Source organism: Candoia aspera, chromosome 8 (genome assembly GCF_035149785.1).
Source record: "Candoia aspera isolate rCanAsp1 chromosome 8, rCanAsp1.hap2, whole genome shotgun sequence".
Lineage (NCBI taxonomy): Eukaryota > Metazoa > Chordata > Lepidosauria > Squamata > Boidae > Candoia > Candoia aspera.
This window is the reverse complement of record NC_086160.1, coordinates 12,574,490-12,589,006: the sequence shown is the minus strand read 5'-3', so window position 1 is coordinate 12,589,006 and position 14,517 is coordinate 12,574,490. Positions and strand designations below refer to the sequence as shown.

Here is a 14,517-nt window from a genome sequence, read left to right as displayed (position 1 = left end):
TCTCTTTCATGCTACTTCACATTTACTGCTTGTTAAATATTTATTCTGCCAGCTCAGTAGAAGCTCCAGCTGGTTGTCAAAATAAGATACAATAAAGACAGAGCCATATCATAAATGGTAATTCAAAACTAGCATAGAATTAGTCAATTAAAATGATGTGAAAGTTACACTGTCTAAAAATAACTTCCCTTGCAAGTAAAATTGACAGAAATATTTGATCTGGCCACACATTTATATAAGAATGCAACAGTGTGGATCTTCCTTTGTCCCACCACAGATGCATCTAACCTTCAGGAAGACTTTGAACATGGTGCTGCTGATTTTACTAGTTAAGCAAGAATGTTATGAAAAGTTTACATTCTCTGTCACTCTGAAACCAACAGAAATTATGAATGCCTACATCAGTGCTTCTCAACCTTGGCAACTTGGAGATGTGTGGACTTCGACTCCCAGAATTCCCCAGCCAGCAAGACTGGCTAGGGAATTCTGGGAGTCGAAGTCCACACATCTTCAAGCTGCCAAGGCCGAGAAACACTGGCCTACATAGTCACAGGTTGTTTCCATACTAGAGAACGTTGCAGTGTTTTCCTGCCTTCAGTCACTAAACATCCCTTTGATATAGGTATTTTTTATGTGACCCAGACTCACTGGCTGTCAGTGATAATCTTGACTGATGGTGATGAAATGTTTGTGTTCAAAAGTTAAGTCACCTTGTTTAATCCAGGATTTTCAGAAAGGCCATCAAAACCTGGCTTTTTCAACATGCCTTGGGGGTGGGGACATTGTTAACTGCTCCCTCCTGTAATCTGGAGTTTAATGAATGTAGGGGTTTGTTTATTTTTGGTGCTGCATTGTGTATTATATTGTTGTTTGTGTTTTATTGTTGATACTTATTCTTGGCTGAGATTCTATCTGCTTGCTGCCTGGAGTCACTTGTGTGAGATGGGTGGCCATATAAATGACTGACTAAATAACTAAAATATATTTTAAATGGCAAAGCAGTGTTGCTTGATAATACCATTTCTCACAGAGAAGTGCTTCACCTCCCATCTATTAGTAAGGTCAAAGGTAAATCTTTGCCATTTTTAAAAATATTCCAGTACTTACATACAAGATAATATTTTAAAATCGTTTATAGTATGATGTAGTTCTTTCTTGAACTGGAGGTGAATTGATTTGCAAGGGTGGCAATTGACACAGAAAAACAAGACAGTGGAGGCTTTTATGTCTTTTACTATATATCTATATCTATGTATCTATGTAATCGTGTCCGATTCTCAGAGACTGCCTGGACAAGTCCCTGCAGTTTTCTTGGCAAGGTTTTTCAGAAGTGGTTTGATATTGCCTTCTTCCTAGGGCTGAGAGAGAGGGACCAGCCCAAGGTCACCCAGCTGGCTTTCATGCCTAAGGCGGGACTAGAACTCACGTCTCCCAGTTTCTAGCGTAATGCCTTAACCACTACACCAGACTCACTCTCAGCTTGTATATCTCTTACTATATACAGTGATGTTATTTATAGCAGGCATTTACAGTAAGTATACACAGCACAATATTGGGTTTACCTGACCAGGGGTCAGGTTTCCTCCTAAGTCTCCCTCCTGGAAGATCCCCCTCTGTCTCTCCTGCTTCCTTCCCCTCTCCAATTTCTAGGTTAGATTCAGAGCATGTCCCCCAGCAACTGAGGAGCTGGGTGTCCCCCAGGGTTCTTGTCCCCAACGCCTACATGTCAGGCTGGATGGATGGGACTGCTGTCTTGACATCTCATCATACCAGCCCTGGCTAGCAGCCAGGTCAGCTCATCAGGCCTTGTGACAGCGCAGTTGCCCTTCAGGACCAGAATAGAACCCTTTTTTCTCCTTTTACTTACTCCAGTGGCTGGCACATGCCAGCAGAACGCAGCCAGGCCAGGCCACTATGATCCATATGCCACATAGTACCACATTTATTTTTATCAGTAAATTCATTTCATGTAAGAAATGCTTAACTGCCTCCACTGTGTAATTTCTCCCTGAGTTCCTCAGCGTAACTCATTATAATTAATTGTTGCTAAATTCTTCAGCTTCTCCAGATCCCATAGTAATTTACTGATATTTCTTCTCTGAGGAAGAACATGCTTTCTTGCTATTTCAGTGGAATAAATTTTGTAAATTAAACTCCAGTAATCATGATACATTCAGATTAATTTTATAACTTCTTGTTTTACCAAATTCCTTGAGGTGTTTTAAATCCTTCTAATTGTTTGTTCAGAACTGAAATATCACTGCTGGGGTGTAAACTAAAGTTTAAACTGATCTCTTAAGTTAATCTGGGAATAGCACTCATAGAACAGTAGTTGCTGGTAAAGAAAATATTAACAGGAACCTGTGAAAAATGCTTTTGTAAATTCTGTGTTCTTGAGTTTGTTCTAACTCTTACATAGTTTTGCTTGACTCTGGAATCATGTTCTTTTGATGCAGTATGCAGGAGAGAATAGGCGAAGGATCAGAAAGTCTTTAACTGAGCCTATGAACAGCACGGGTGGATCGTAGAATATTTAAACCATGAGGGCTTTGGAAAAATTGCCATCACTTCCAGAAGATACTGTATCTGAGGTGGTGTAGTTTTGAAATTTGAATCAGTGTGCCATCAGGATGGTTGGATCCTGCTTGTGAATTTAACTCCTTTGGAGTAATCTTGGGCTTTGATATAAATATCCTATATTAACTGCAAATGCATTGAAGTAAGAGTTTGTAATATATGAAACTTCTACTGGAGGTTGATATGAGCCAGTTCTGGGTTAGAGATGGTAATTATCTCCTGAGGATGAATTGGTTTTATTTTTTTTTGAGTATGTCTCCCAGTTTTATGTTGTTATAATGTGTAATTTTATTTTCAAATTGTTACTCTTTTTAATCCAGTTATGTACTGGGGAAGAAGGTTGCTGCAGTACAGCTTCAATTTTTCATAGGTGTGTGGTAGAAACACCACTGTACACAAGGAGAAGAAATATTCTATGTGCATTTCAGACATTGAGATACTGGCAGAATTGTCAAACTGATCATTTAGAAAGATTAAGTGTGTGTTTATGTGTGTGTGAGAGAGAGAGAGAGGGAGAGAGAAAGAAAAAGGGGCATATGGGCATATTTCATTTCTTTGTCTGATTTCCACAGTTACTGTTTGTCTGGCTTCAGTTTCATATTAAAAAAAAGATTAATGCTCTCTGTTGAGCTGAATAACCGCCTGCGGTTTATGATCATATTAAAGTAGAGCCTGTGGGATTCTTGCTAATAATGTTATATATCTGAATTGTGCATGGAGGCAAGTTTTGATGTTATTCTTGCCCAAAGATTAGATTTGGGTAATGTTCCCAGTGCCACTTGGCAAAACCAGGTTAGCTTTCCTCAAAAAACAAACAAAACAAAAAATAATGGATAATAACAGGATGCTTGTATTGTGCTAAGAGGCAAAATGAAGGAAAAAAATTAACTCATTTTTCTCATTGTGTTCAGCTGAATCACTGAAAATGAGATCTGGTCATATATTTGCACCAGGGAATAAATGCTTTTTGGAATTTTGTTAGTTGATTCATTTTTATAAGGGTATGTGGCCTGCAGTCCCATACCCTGTGTAAGGGGTATATTTGCAGCCCAGGGCATTTCTGCAAAGTGGTCACAAGTTATTTTTTCCCCCACAAATGTTTTAAGCTTCAGGGAGAATTGAAAGGTTGAAATGGATGCCTTAAGAAGTTTTTTCTTCCCCTCTTCCCAGAAATTGGACTGATTTTCCCTATTTTCATGGTTTTAGGGAGCAAAATGGGTATCTTCTCTCAAAATGCAAAATAAAATAAAATATCCAAAACCAGTGACATTATTTACCACACCTCATGCCTACCAAGCAAAACACACTGGCAAAGTACAGCCTGTAGGATGAAAAAGATTGCCAAGCCTTGTCTGTTTATTTACTTTCTCAAGGTGTTATATACTGTAGATAGCTATCCTTGTAAATTGAGAGAATGTTGGCTTAAAGTAGGAATAGCTGTAGAGATTCTGTCTGATCATTAATTTTGGAAAGTTTCTGATTTGAAAATATATAAAACCTATGAACCTGCTATTTATCTTTTTTGTAAATATTGCCTGAATAGCTTAATATTATTGGTTGCAAAGTAGTGTAAATTAAATAGTTGGGTTTAGTGATCAGTTGGTATGTTCATCACTAAATTGAAATCTCCCTTGATTGACTCCAAATACGATGGGGTATCTTCCCCCATCCAGTGTCTATAAAAATGAAGGAAAATAGCTTTCTCAAGTTAAATTGGATCCAGGAGAAACGGAGCCCAATTCTTCTCCCAAACATCTTCCCAACGAGTCTCCTTGTTCTATCTGACTACCCACTTACAAGCCCTCACTACTAAAGACAGAGAAAATGTCCTGGTAATTTACGTTTCCCAGAATTCTATGAGGTGTGCTGAGATTTCCCAGTATTCCTTGTGTCTAATCACAGTAAGATGATGGGCAGACAGAAATACCCTTCTTTTTCTCCTGCCAGACCAGCAGCTGGTTGAAACAGGCAAGATGTCTTGTAATAAGTAATATTTTGCACTCTTTGCAGTGGGAGAGACAATTGCATGAAGATGAACGATTTGCACAAACTTTGGCTATGTTGGATGAAACACCCAAAAAGAAAAAGGTAAATGAGAAGTAATTGCTTTGTGTATAATATAACTGATGTGTGACATTGGGTCAATTTGTGCAGAACGGTCAAAATGCCAGAGGAAGACACCTCTGTTTCTTTAGTTGTGGTTATTGTTGTTTATCTATTTAACATTCTTTTTTTTTATTTTTTAATTATTTTTTTTTTAACTTAGCACTGAAATAGACTGCAGTATCAGAATCATCTGTAGTTTGATCCCTAGAATTTCATTTCATTTCATTTCACTATACTGTATATTCCTCATAGAAAGTCATTAACACAACTTGCCACAGGGTACAGATTGAGTTTTGGTTACTTTCTTTTTCTTTTCAAATAATTTTATTAAGAATTGTAAATGAAAAAAAAATAAAGCCAATACAGGCTACAAAAAATACAAACAGAAAAATACAAAAGAAAGGGGAAAAGTGGGAAAAGAAAGAAAAAGAAAAAAGAAAGCAGTAACTTCCCCCTTCATCCCAGCAAGTAAAGACAATCTTAACAGCTTATCACTGTCTCTAAATGCAACATAATCTCTCTTCACTCCACATCTCATCTATTGAATAAAAAAACCAAAATCGAAATGCTTCGTAAGTTGTTCTTTGTCAACAAAAGTCCAGTCAGGGCAACCAGATTTAACTATTTTTCTCCTTTAACCCTGATCGAATAAGCCAACCTTGTATTCCTTCCTTGAGTTTTTAAAAATATTTTTCAGCCCCTTCAAAAGGAGTCCCAGAGCTAGTTTTCTGTTCATCTGTGCTTCGAGCCAAAAATCTTTCAGAACTTTAGCAGATTTCTTCTGTATATCCAATAAGTAAAGTTTATCCTTTTGCTTGTCGCTTCTATTAAACTTCTTCAAAACCTTAACAGAGCTCTTTTGTATATCTAATAAAAAAAATTATCCAAGTCAATTTCTTGGTTCACTATTTGCACATCTCCTTTTTGGAATAGGCCACCCACCGGTTCTGTTTGTGTGCCTGTATCTTTCTCATTACTAAAAATCTCTATACTGAAAACAGGGATTGATTTTTTGCATCTTGATCTCAGAGAATGGCTATCTAATCTTGGTATACTGGGAAAAACAGTCTGGTTTTCATCTGTGAGGATGGACATTCACCATTATGAAAAAGTGAACTCTTAAGATTCAGTCTAGTTTTTATGTTTTGATAACTTAAAAGTGTAGGCAACTTGTTCACTGTTATAAATCTAGTTCTCCTATCTTTATGTTCACCGTTTTTTCAATAGCTTCTAGACCTGTCTTTTGGTTGGTGGTGGTGGTGGGGGGAGACAGATGAGTGAAGATGAAACTTCAGGCTATTTTCATCTTCCCCTTGCATGCCTCTTCCCATCTGGTCTGATGAATGAAGATGTTTGGTATCTGCTTGTTCCCCAGGGGTCTGGATCGAATCCTGGTACTTGCTACCGATTAGCATTTGCTTAGTATAAGGGAAACAAAGGTGACAAATTGAATGTTGAATGTCTTGCTTTGATGGTTTGGGAAAAAGTATCATTCTGCTGGCTTTGTTGTAGAGATTTTCTGAAATAGCAGCCACTAATAACTTCATCACAATGATACCAAAACAAAATTAAAACAGAATGTCTGTTCATTATTTTAGCCTCGAAGAGAAGAATGTCAACAGTCAAAATCAGGGGAAACAGAAAAAAATAAACAGGCTCACAAAGGTAATTGCTTTTTTAAAAAAGACTTTGTTAGGTTCAGTGTCACCTTTATTTATACTTAAAACTGCCATTCTCTCCATAGTGAAACCTGCCATTTCAGCTCTTGAGTCACAGCCTTATTCTGCAAAGAATCAGATTCACTCAGAAAGTGTAAGAGTGTTGAAACTTCACCCAGAATCTTCTGCTACCAAGGAGGAGATGGATTTGGGGAGTCAAAGGGTGTCATCAAAGGCTCCCTCCAGGTTAGCTCCACTCAAGCAAAAAGCAGAGGCTATTAAAACTGAAGATGGGACCACAAAAGGAGAGAACTTCAAGAAAGGAACTGTAACTCCACCAGGAAAAATAATTTCACCCAAAGCCAAGACGCCTGCAAAGGAGAAAGTTTCTCCCGAACAACCCAAGGTAGGTTTGAGGAGCATCCTTGAGAAAAGATATTGGTCAAGATATCATTAATTGTGAATGTCTTTGGAGCTGAAAGATACTGAGGAATAGGTTTAAGTTTTGTTTTATCAGCAGAGAAAGATAATACAGTGAAGTATAAGCACTACACGTAGCTTTTATTCATGTCCTAGGTTATACAGTATATTACACAGAAATTAGGAAAATTAGGAAACTGCCTCTACTTCACTGCTAAAAGCACATGTTTTTCATGCAGAAGGTCCCCTAGAATTGTCATGTCTAGGTTGGGGAAGGAAAGACTTCTGCTTAAAGCCTGCAGAGCTGTGCCTTACACCAAGGGTGTGGGCCCTTGGTGGGCTGCATAAAATCTTCCCATCATTCCCATTTGTGCACTCTCCAGAACCCACCAGGAGGGAGCCTGCAAAAATTTTGATGGTAGAATTTAAACGAAAGAAAGAATTCTCTAAACCTTAAATAATTTGGAATTATTTGGAAGGCTTAATGGATCTGTTCTGTTTTTTTTTTAAAATCCCTTCTCTTCCTACACCTGCAGTATCCCTGGGCTGCCCAGCTGCATTCCTTGCAGCCCTCTGAGGCCAACTGAATAAATAAAGATTTGTAAGGAAAATAACAGACATGTGGCTCTTGGGGGGGAAAAGACACCTACTTAAATATTGGTCTGAGGAGGCTTCCTGTGTGTTTTAAAATATTGATGTATCTAGCATAGTATTATGATGTGCTGGATATGAAAAGTTCCATGTTTCTCTGGCGGCTTCACCTGAGGACTCAGCAGGGTCAGGGATGATGACTCATTCACTAAAGCTGGAGAATTTGTTTATTACAGAAAACTGGCCTCCTTGTTGTTAGGCTTTTTCTACAGTATCCTCTTTCCCTGCATTCTTTGTTGAATGACTTTCCATGGAAAACCTGGAAGTTGCTTTCCCAAAGTGATGCAGTCCAGGATGTTTCTGCCATGTACAAGTTGATATTTAAAAGGGGTGGTGGAGCTATCTTTTCAATTAGCGAGGACTGAGCCTGAGAAATTTCCTTGCAACGCAGTGCAGATGACTGCTGGTGGAAGTCGTAGGTTTATACCCTCGATCAGCATTTCTTAAAGTGTGGTCTGAGGGCCCCTACAGAGGTCCTCCAAGACCCTCTCAGGGATCCGCGAAATCAAAATGAGTTGCCAGATACTGAAGATATTTGCAAAAATTTAAAACAATATCATTCTTCCCATTACTGTTTTTATTTGTTAAAAAATATGTTTTTTCATGAAAAATATTTTATTTGTGTTAATATCTAATGGGTTTAATAAATATTCCATGAATATTAATATGGTAAATTTCAATAAACATAACCCATACAAACAAGTTTTTTGGAGGTCCTTATAATTTTTAAAAGTGGAAGGGGTCCTGAGAGCAAAAAGTTTAAAAAACACTGCCCTAGGCCATGAAGGGGGGCTGAGGCTTTGTTCCTCTGCTTGCATTTTAGGATTGCGATAATGCCATGGCTTGTACTTTTTCAGCTTCTTGGTGATCTGGTAGAATACCACTCACCGTGTTCCTTTCCCTTAATACCATGGTCTGAATAAGAAGCCATATGGGCAGGAGTGCAGGAAATGCTAGTCAGTTTCACCTCTAGTATGAAATGGCTTAGAACTGGGGCAAAATTTTGATCCTTTTGTGCATTTTGGCTAGATTGTGGATCCAAATCTGTGCTTAAATAAAACTCCCCAGTGAAAGTAAAAGAAAAAATACACTAATATGTGTGAATTAAGCCTCCTATATTTTATCCCCTCATCTGGGAGCATGAAAGTATCAAAGGTAAGAAAGGGAGCAAATGTTTTACATTTCAAAATAATAAAATTGCTTTATTGAACAAAGATAGAAGCACTATGTGCAACACCAACATCATTTATTTATTAAGCTTTTTTTTAACCACTGGTTTAAATGAATTGACTCATAGCAATTTAGAATATTTTACTCTGTCTCTAAACAATTACCACAGTAAGATAATCCACGAGCAGGCTAGTTGTTGGGCCATGCTACTATTTTGCTGGCAAAGTCAATAGAAATAAATGCATTGAAGGAAGACTGGGATGTGTTGGCAGGCGGGAGTCATAAAAATGAGAGGATGGTGTAGTGCACGGGGAAGACACATTAGATCAATACGGATAAATGCATAATCATTGACAAAAGAGTCCATGTAGATACAGCAAATGCTCAAATGTGGTTCAGTAACTCTACTGCAGATGAAAGCACATAGAATCTCTTTTGTGTAAATGCTTCAGGAAAAAAAAGTGTTGAATGTAGAAGTTAAAAGGGTACTTTCTTCCCCGACTGTCAGAGTCCATGTAGTTGGGTTTGTTTCTTTATTAATACATCCTCCTTTGCCAAGATTGATCCAGGCAGAATCAGAATCTCCAATGGATTTTTTTTTTTCTTTTGAAGTCTGTAAGTCCTGAGGACTCTGAAAAGAAGCGAACAAATTACATGGCTTATAGAAACTTCCTCAATCGAGAAGGTCCAAAGGCACTGGGCTCTAAAGAAATACCTCAAGTAAGTCTGAAAATTTGAATCAGGATGGTAGCGCTCTCTTTCTGTGAGGATTGATTAATGTTCTCAGACATGTGTCTCTAGGCTTTGCATCTGGCACCATGAACTTAATACTTCGTTTCATCCCTTTTTGATTTTTAGGGTGGGGAGAATTGCTTGGAAGGTATGACGTTTGTGATTACAGGAATCTTGGAATCTATTGAACGCAATGAGGCCAAGTCTCTGATTGAGCGCTACGGGGGGAAAGTTACTGGAAACATCAGCAAGAAAACAAACTACCTTGTTAAAGGTCGGGACTGTGGCATGTCTAAGTGTGAAAAGGTAAAATATTCCAGATATCAGGGTCCTGTATGTTTTGATCATAGAACCTCCTTCCTTAATCCTAGTTAGTGGCCTCTGACCCATATCTCCACCTGCCTGAACAGTCTCTTCTCTTCCCATCCAACATTTTCCAGGTAATAATAATCCTCAACACTTTTTAAAATTCCCTTTTTGGTAGAGCGGTTAAATTGCAGTGGGAACCTCCAGAGGCCTTTGGATTACAGGCTTATCCTGGTGGCTTTGCTAATAGGGATTGGCTGAAAGCAGGGGTTGGGAACATTAAACATTGTCGATGTCCACTGGGTATGACAAAAGGCCTACGTTGCGGCAGTCATAGGATTTGCTCCTAGAATGGTGTTTCCCAACCTCGGCAGCTTGAAGATGTGTGAAATTCTGGGAGCTGAACTCCATGCATTTTAAAGCGGTTGAGGGTGGGAAACATTGGCCTGCCGTCTTTTTTTCTGAGGGCACTATGAGAAACTTGGAATCAAAGCATGACAGCCTAAGTCAGAAGCAGAGGGGATGGCTCTACAAAGCCAAGCATATTGAGGAAATTACGAGGGTATTGTCTGGGAAGCAAGTCTCACTGAGTTAATGGGCCCTTAACGGGTGAGTTTGGAATTACAAATTTAAACTCTTTCCCAGGCTCAGTGCACCAGCCTTCTTTTGGTGCTGTCTTTTGGGAGTAGCTGCACAGATGGGCATTAGCTTGGGTGGCGTGTATCCATTTGAACAGGGGCTCCACAAACAGTGGGTTGCAGGGACAAAGGAAAAAAGGCACTTTCTTCTAAGTGGGGCAGAAGGTGAGGAGGGCACACGGGGCCATATGGAAGGAGAGAAAGCAGTGCAGCTGTTGGGGGGGCGGGTGGATCTCTGAAAGGTATTTTACCCAAAGGTGCTTCCTGTCCCCCACAGACCTGGCACTGCCCCTTGTTTTCTGTTAAGCCAGTTCTGTCCTCCTCTCTTTGAACTGGAGGCTCCTGATTGGAGATGAGGTGAGGAAATGTTCAGTAGAAAACTGTTTGGTTTCAGATACATCTTACTTGTAATAACTGGGAGATGTCCCTCCTTTGTATTTGTCTTTCCGAATGTTTGCCACATAAACGCTGGGTAAAGGTGAATTAGCATTGATCTGAATTTTTGTTACAGGCATCGGCTTTAGGGACAAAAATTATTGATGAAGATGGGTTATTTGACCTGATACGAAATACACCGGGCAAGAGGTCCAAGTATGAGGTAGCGGCTGAAGCAGAGGTTGGTACACATTGATTTCTGGAGGAGATGGGAAGAGTAAATTCTAGAGGGAATTTGCTTATGAGCAGCCATGGAAAGTAGGGATATGAAGACTTTTGGATTGGAAGCAAGAAAGGTGCTTTGGACCTTGTGTGGGCACGCTCATTGTACCTGTCAGTGGTGCCACAGGATTGTTTGACACCTGGGCTGTTGACTTGTAGCATCCCAAAAGCTCCATCTTGTTCCCCATGTTCCTCATTGTCTGCATTCAACTGTGGGGATGGGGGAGTGGAGTGTGGAGGGTGGTGTTATTTGGGGTTTGAATAACACTCGGCTGTATTGCTCTTTACCATCCAATTTCATGTAGTTGGTTTTTTGAATAGTACCTCAGTTTGTTCATGGGTTGAATGAAAGATCACATGGTGAAATTAAATCCAGACATGGTGGAGGTACTGAAGTTCACTTACATGCTTGCCAGGGCAGAAGGGTAAGGTATAAATCAAATAAAAGGGGAGGAGATGGTTCATGGGCTAAAGACTTGTTCCTTTCTTTCTAAGTCATGGTTTGACGTTTGATTGAGATCTGGGTGGGGAGCATGGGAAAGAATGAACCATTTTAGAATTGAATTTGTTCTGGTTGAAATCTGAGAGAAGAGAAGGTTGGAATCAAAGAATGTGTGCTCTAAATAAGCTAAACAAGTGTTTAAAATGTAAATTTCCCATAAGGAAATTCTGCTATAGCCTCTCTTGTGTTTAGAGAATAGATGCTTGTCCTCCTTGCTTCCCTCTATAAATTAAGTAATTGTGAACCAGAATAAATCTGGTGCTTGTAGAGGACATGGGAGGAAGAATTCTCTTGGCTTGGCATGACTGATCTCATTGAATGAACTTCCTAAGAAGTTTCCAAAGAATTCTAGGATGCCTAAGAATCACAATGACTGGGTTCATGCTGAACAGCGATATGGCATGTTTGCTTTTGGCTTAATATCCTGTGTGAATCCAGCTGTTGTACTCCATGGTTTCTGACTTATTTTTTGCCCATCACGTCACTTTGCAAGGAGTCACCTTCATTCTCAGGCCAGCCTGTTTGTTCCTTTTCTGTTTGAAGGCAAAGAAAACAAAGTCGAAACATGAAAGAACTCCAGAGACTAAAGCCGAAAAAAGGAAACCGAGCCCAGCAAAGTCAGAGACGAACTCTCGAAAGAAAAACTTCCTTCCAGGAGATGCAGACTCCTTTAAATCCATGAAACAGGAAGCCGGGGCAGTAAGGAGAGGACTGGACTTTGACCAGAAACTCCTGGAGAAAAAGCAAGTTCCAAAGGATGAAAAGAGCTCAGTTCATGAAGCAAAGAAAAGCGGAGGGGAGGTATTACTGTGGGTGGACAAATACAAGCCCACGTCTCTCAAAAGTATCATTGGACAACAAGGCGACCACAGCTGCGCTAATACACTGTTACGTTGGCTTAAAAACTGGCACAAGACTTCTTTAGAAGACAAACAGGGTAATTGTATTTTTCTGGTTCTTGACCTCCTTTTTAGAGTATCTTTATTTCCTGCAACAGAGATAGGACACTCTAGACTACCTGGGCCATCCTTCCCAAGATTTATGAGTTGTTAGATGGGGAAAGCAACTTATAAACTGGATTACCAATTGACGTTCAGCTGTAAATTCATTTAAATCCTTTTTTCTTCAAACACTGTATTATAAGAAAATAAATTAGGCTTCAGGATTGTCTGTGAAGCTGCATCCCAATCTGGAAAATATAAAATAAGATTGAATACTTCCCCAAGTAAAATAAGAAATCCTCGAAATTAGTATGGGTAATTTTATCTCTAAGATGCTGGTTTTGTATATGCAGACTTTTTAAATGGGAGGCATTCAACAAAGCAGACCCTAAAATGGCATGATTTCAAAAGAGTATAGACTATAGATTAGTATTAGGAAACAATATATGTATGTATGTATGTATATGCATATGCATATGCATATGCATATATATATGTATATGTATATGTGTGTGTATATATGTATACACACACACTCAGATATTAATGTTTAATCCCATGGTTAAAATAGCACCAGTAGAAGATACCTCAAACATTTGAATCACTCATTCCAGGTTTGCACAAAAGTCCTTAAAACGACAAGCCCACATATCCATGCACACCCCATTAATCATTTTTGGCCTGGTGGCAACTTGTAAAAGAAATGCGGAGAAGGAACTCCCTTCACAACTATGAACTTCTCTTAACTGGATATTTGGTCACAACTGCCAAGCTTCTTGGCTGTATTTATCAAGCTGATACATCTTAAGAGAGCATTGAATGGCATGTTCCTGAAGCTTTGAAAGTTGTTCTTTAGCCTATGGAACTTGGAGTTGTTTTATTTTATTGAATAAAGACACTAGTTTTTGCGTGTCGTTACGTCACATAGCTGAATAAAGCTTCCCTCCATTTTGTCCACAGTCAAATCCAGTAAGTTTGGAAACAAATATGATGGCGCTAGTCCCAAAGCGGCTTTGCTTTCTGGGCCCCCAGGAGTAGGTAAAACCACAACTGCATCATTAGTTTGTCAGGTGAGTTGTGTTTTCACAAATGTGGGCTTGCAGGTAGAAGAGGGGGGAAATCTGATCTGTGTTAAGGATTTTTGGAGACTGAACGGTTGTAGAAATGTTGGCTGTCTTGGAAATATGCTAGGCTTTGTAAGAGCTTTCCCATTTTAATCCATCAGCTAGGTGACCCATCATGCTTGCTATGTGAAACTTACCAGCTAATGAGGATTCTGAAAGTGTCCTTATTTGATAGGAGGCAAAAGCTGGACAGGATCAAAGTTACACAGCATGTAATTAAACTTCGAAATTCACTACCATGAAATGTGTGCTGGCTCCCAACTTGGCTGGCTTCAAAAAATGGGTTGGACCACGTCATGGGGACCAATGGCTATTGATAGCAGTGGAACTGCCTCTGAAGGCTATCTGCTGGGAGGCCAGTGGGCTTCCTTGTGCCATTGGTTGGCCACTTTGAGAACAGACTGCTAGACTAGATGGGCCAGGAGTCCAGTCCAACAAGGCACTGCCTGTGTTCTAATGTTCTTATGTTAAATAGGCAAGATGGCATTCTTACTCTGTGTTGACTTGTTCTTCTCTCTCCTTAGCTGCTTGCAGGACTTCCAGTCTGCCATCTTATAGCAAAAACTGAGAATCAGCTCTTTTGTTTGATGCCACTTTAATGCATGAAACACACAAAACTTTTAATGGATGCCCTAAAGTAGGTTGAATAGTTGGAAAGAAAAACTGGGGAAAAACAAAATGAAAATTCCACCCCAGCTGGCATGTGTAATGTCTCTGCCTGAATTTGCACCATTGCTGTTCAACCATTAAGCCGTTGTCTACCTGATTTCTTGGTTTACCTCTCCTGTTCAGTTCCAGGGGGATTTCCAAGTTGCCTTATAAAGCTTAACTGAAATTACAAGATTATTTTAGAATTCAGCATCATATCAGACTTATTTGTTGTGATCATGAAGCCAAGATGAAAACCCCAAGTGTTTCAGGCTAGCTTTCTTTCTCTCCACTGACACAATTATATTGGTGGCTTAGTGTAAATGTTTTACACTAATAAAAATGACTGCTTTGGGCAAAGGAGAATGATCTGATCTGAGGAGGATC

The 14,517-nt window shown here is 39.4% G+C and overlaps 1 protein-coding gene across 1 annotated transcript in view; it reads left to right on the top strand.

The window, feature by feature from the left end:
• Positions 1–14,517, top strand: part of RFC1 (replication factor C subunit 1) — a 47,867-nt gene that overhangs the window by 21,390 nt on the left and 11,960 nt on the right. Inside the window, exons 7-14 of the mRNA XM_063310775.1 lie at positions 4,588–4,665; positions 6,282–6,348; positions 6,428–6,747; positions 9,195–9,302; positions 9,441–9,620; positions 10,770–10,874; positions 11,961–12,354; positions 13,319–13,428. Coding sequence (XP_063166845.1) covers positions 4,588–4,665; positions 6,282–6,348; positions 6,428–6,747; positions 9,195–9,302; positions 9,441–9,620; positions 10,770–10,874; positions 11,961–12,354; positions 13,319–13,428 — 1,362 coding nt within the window. The remainder of the gene's footprint in view (positions 1–4,587; positions 4,666–6,281; positions 6,349–6,427; positions 6,748–9,194; positions 9,303–9,440; positions 9,621–10,769; positions 10,875–11,960; positions 12,355–13,318; positions 13,429–14,517) is intronic.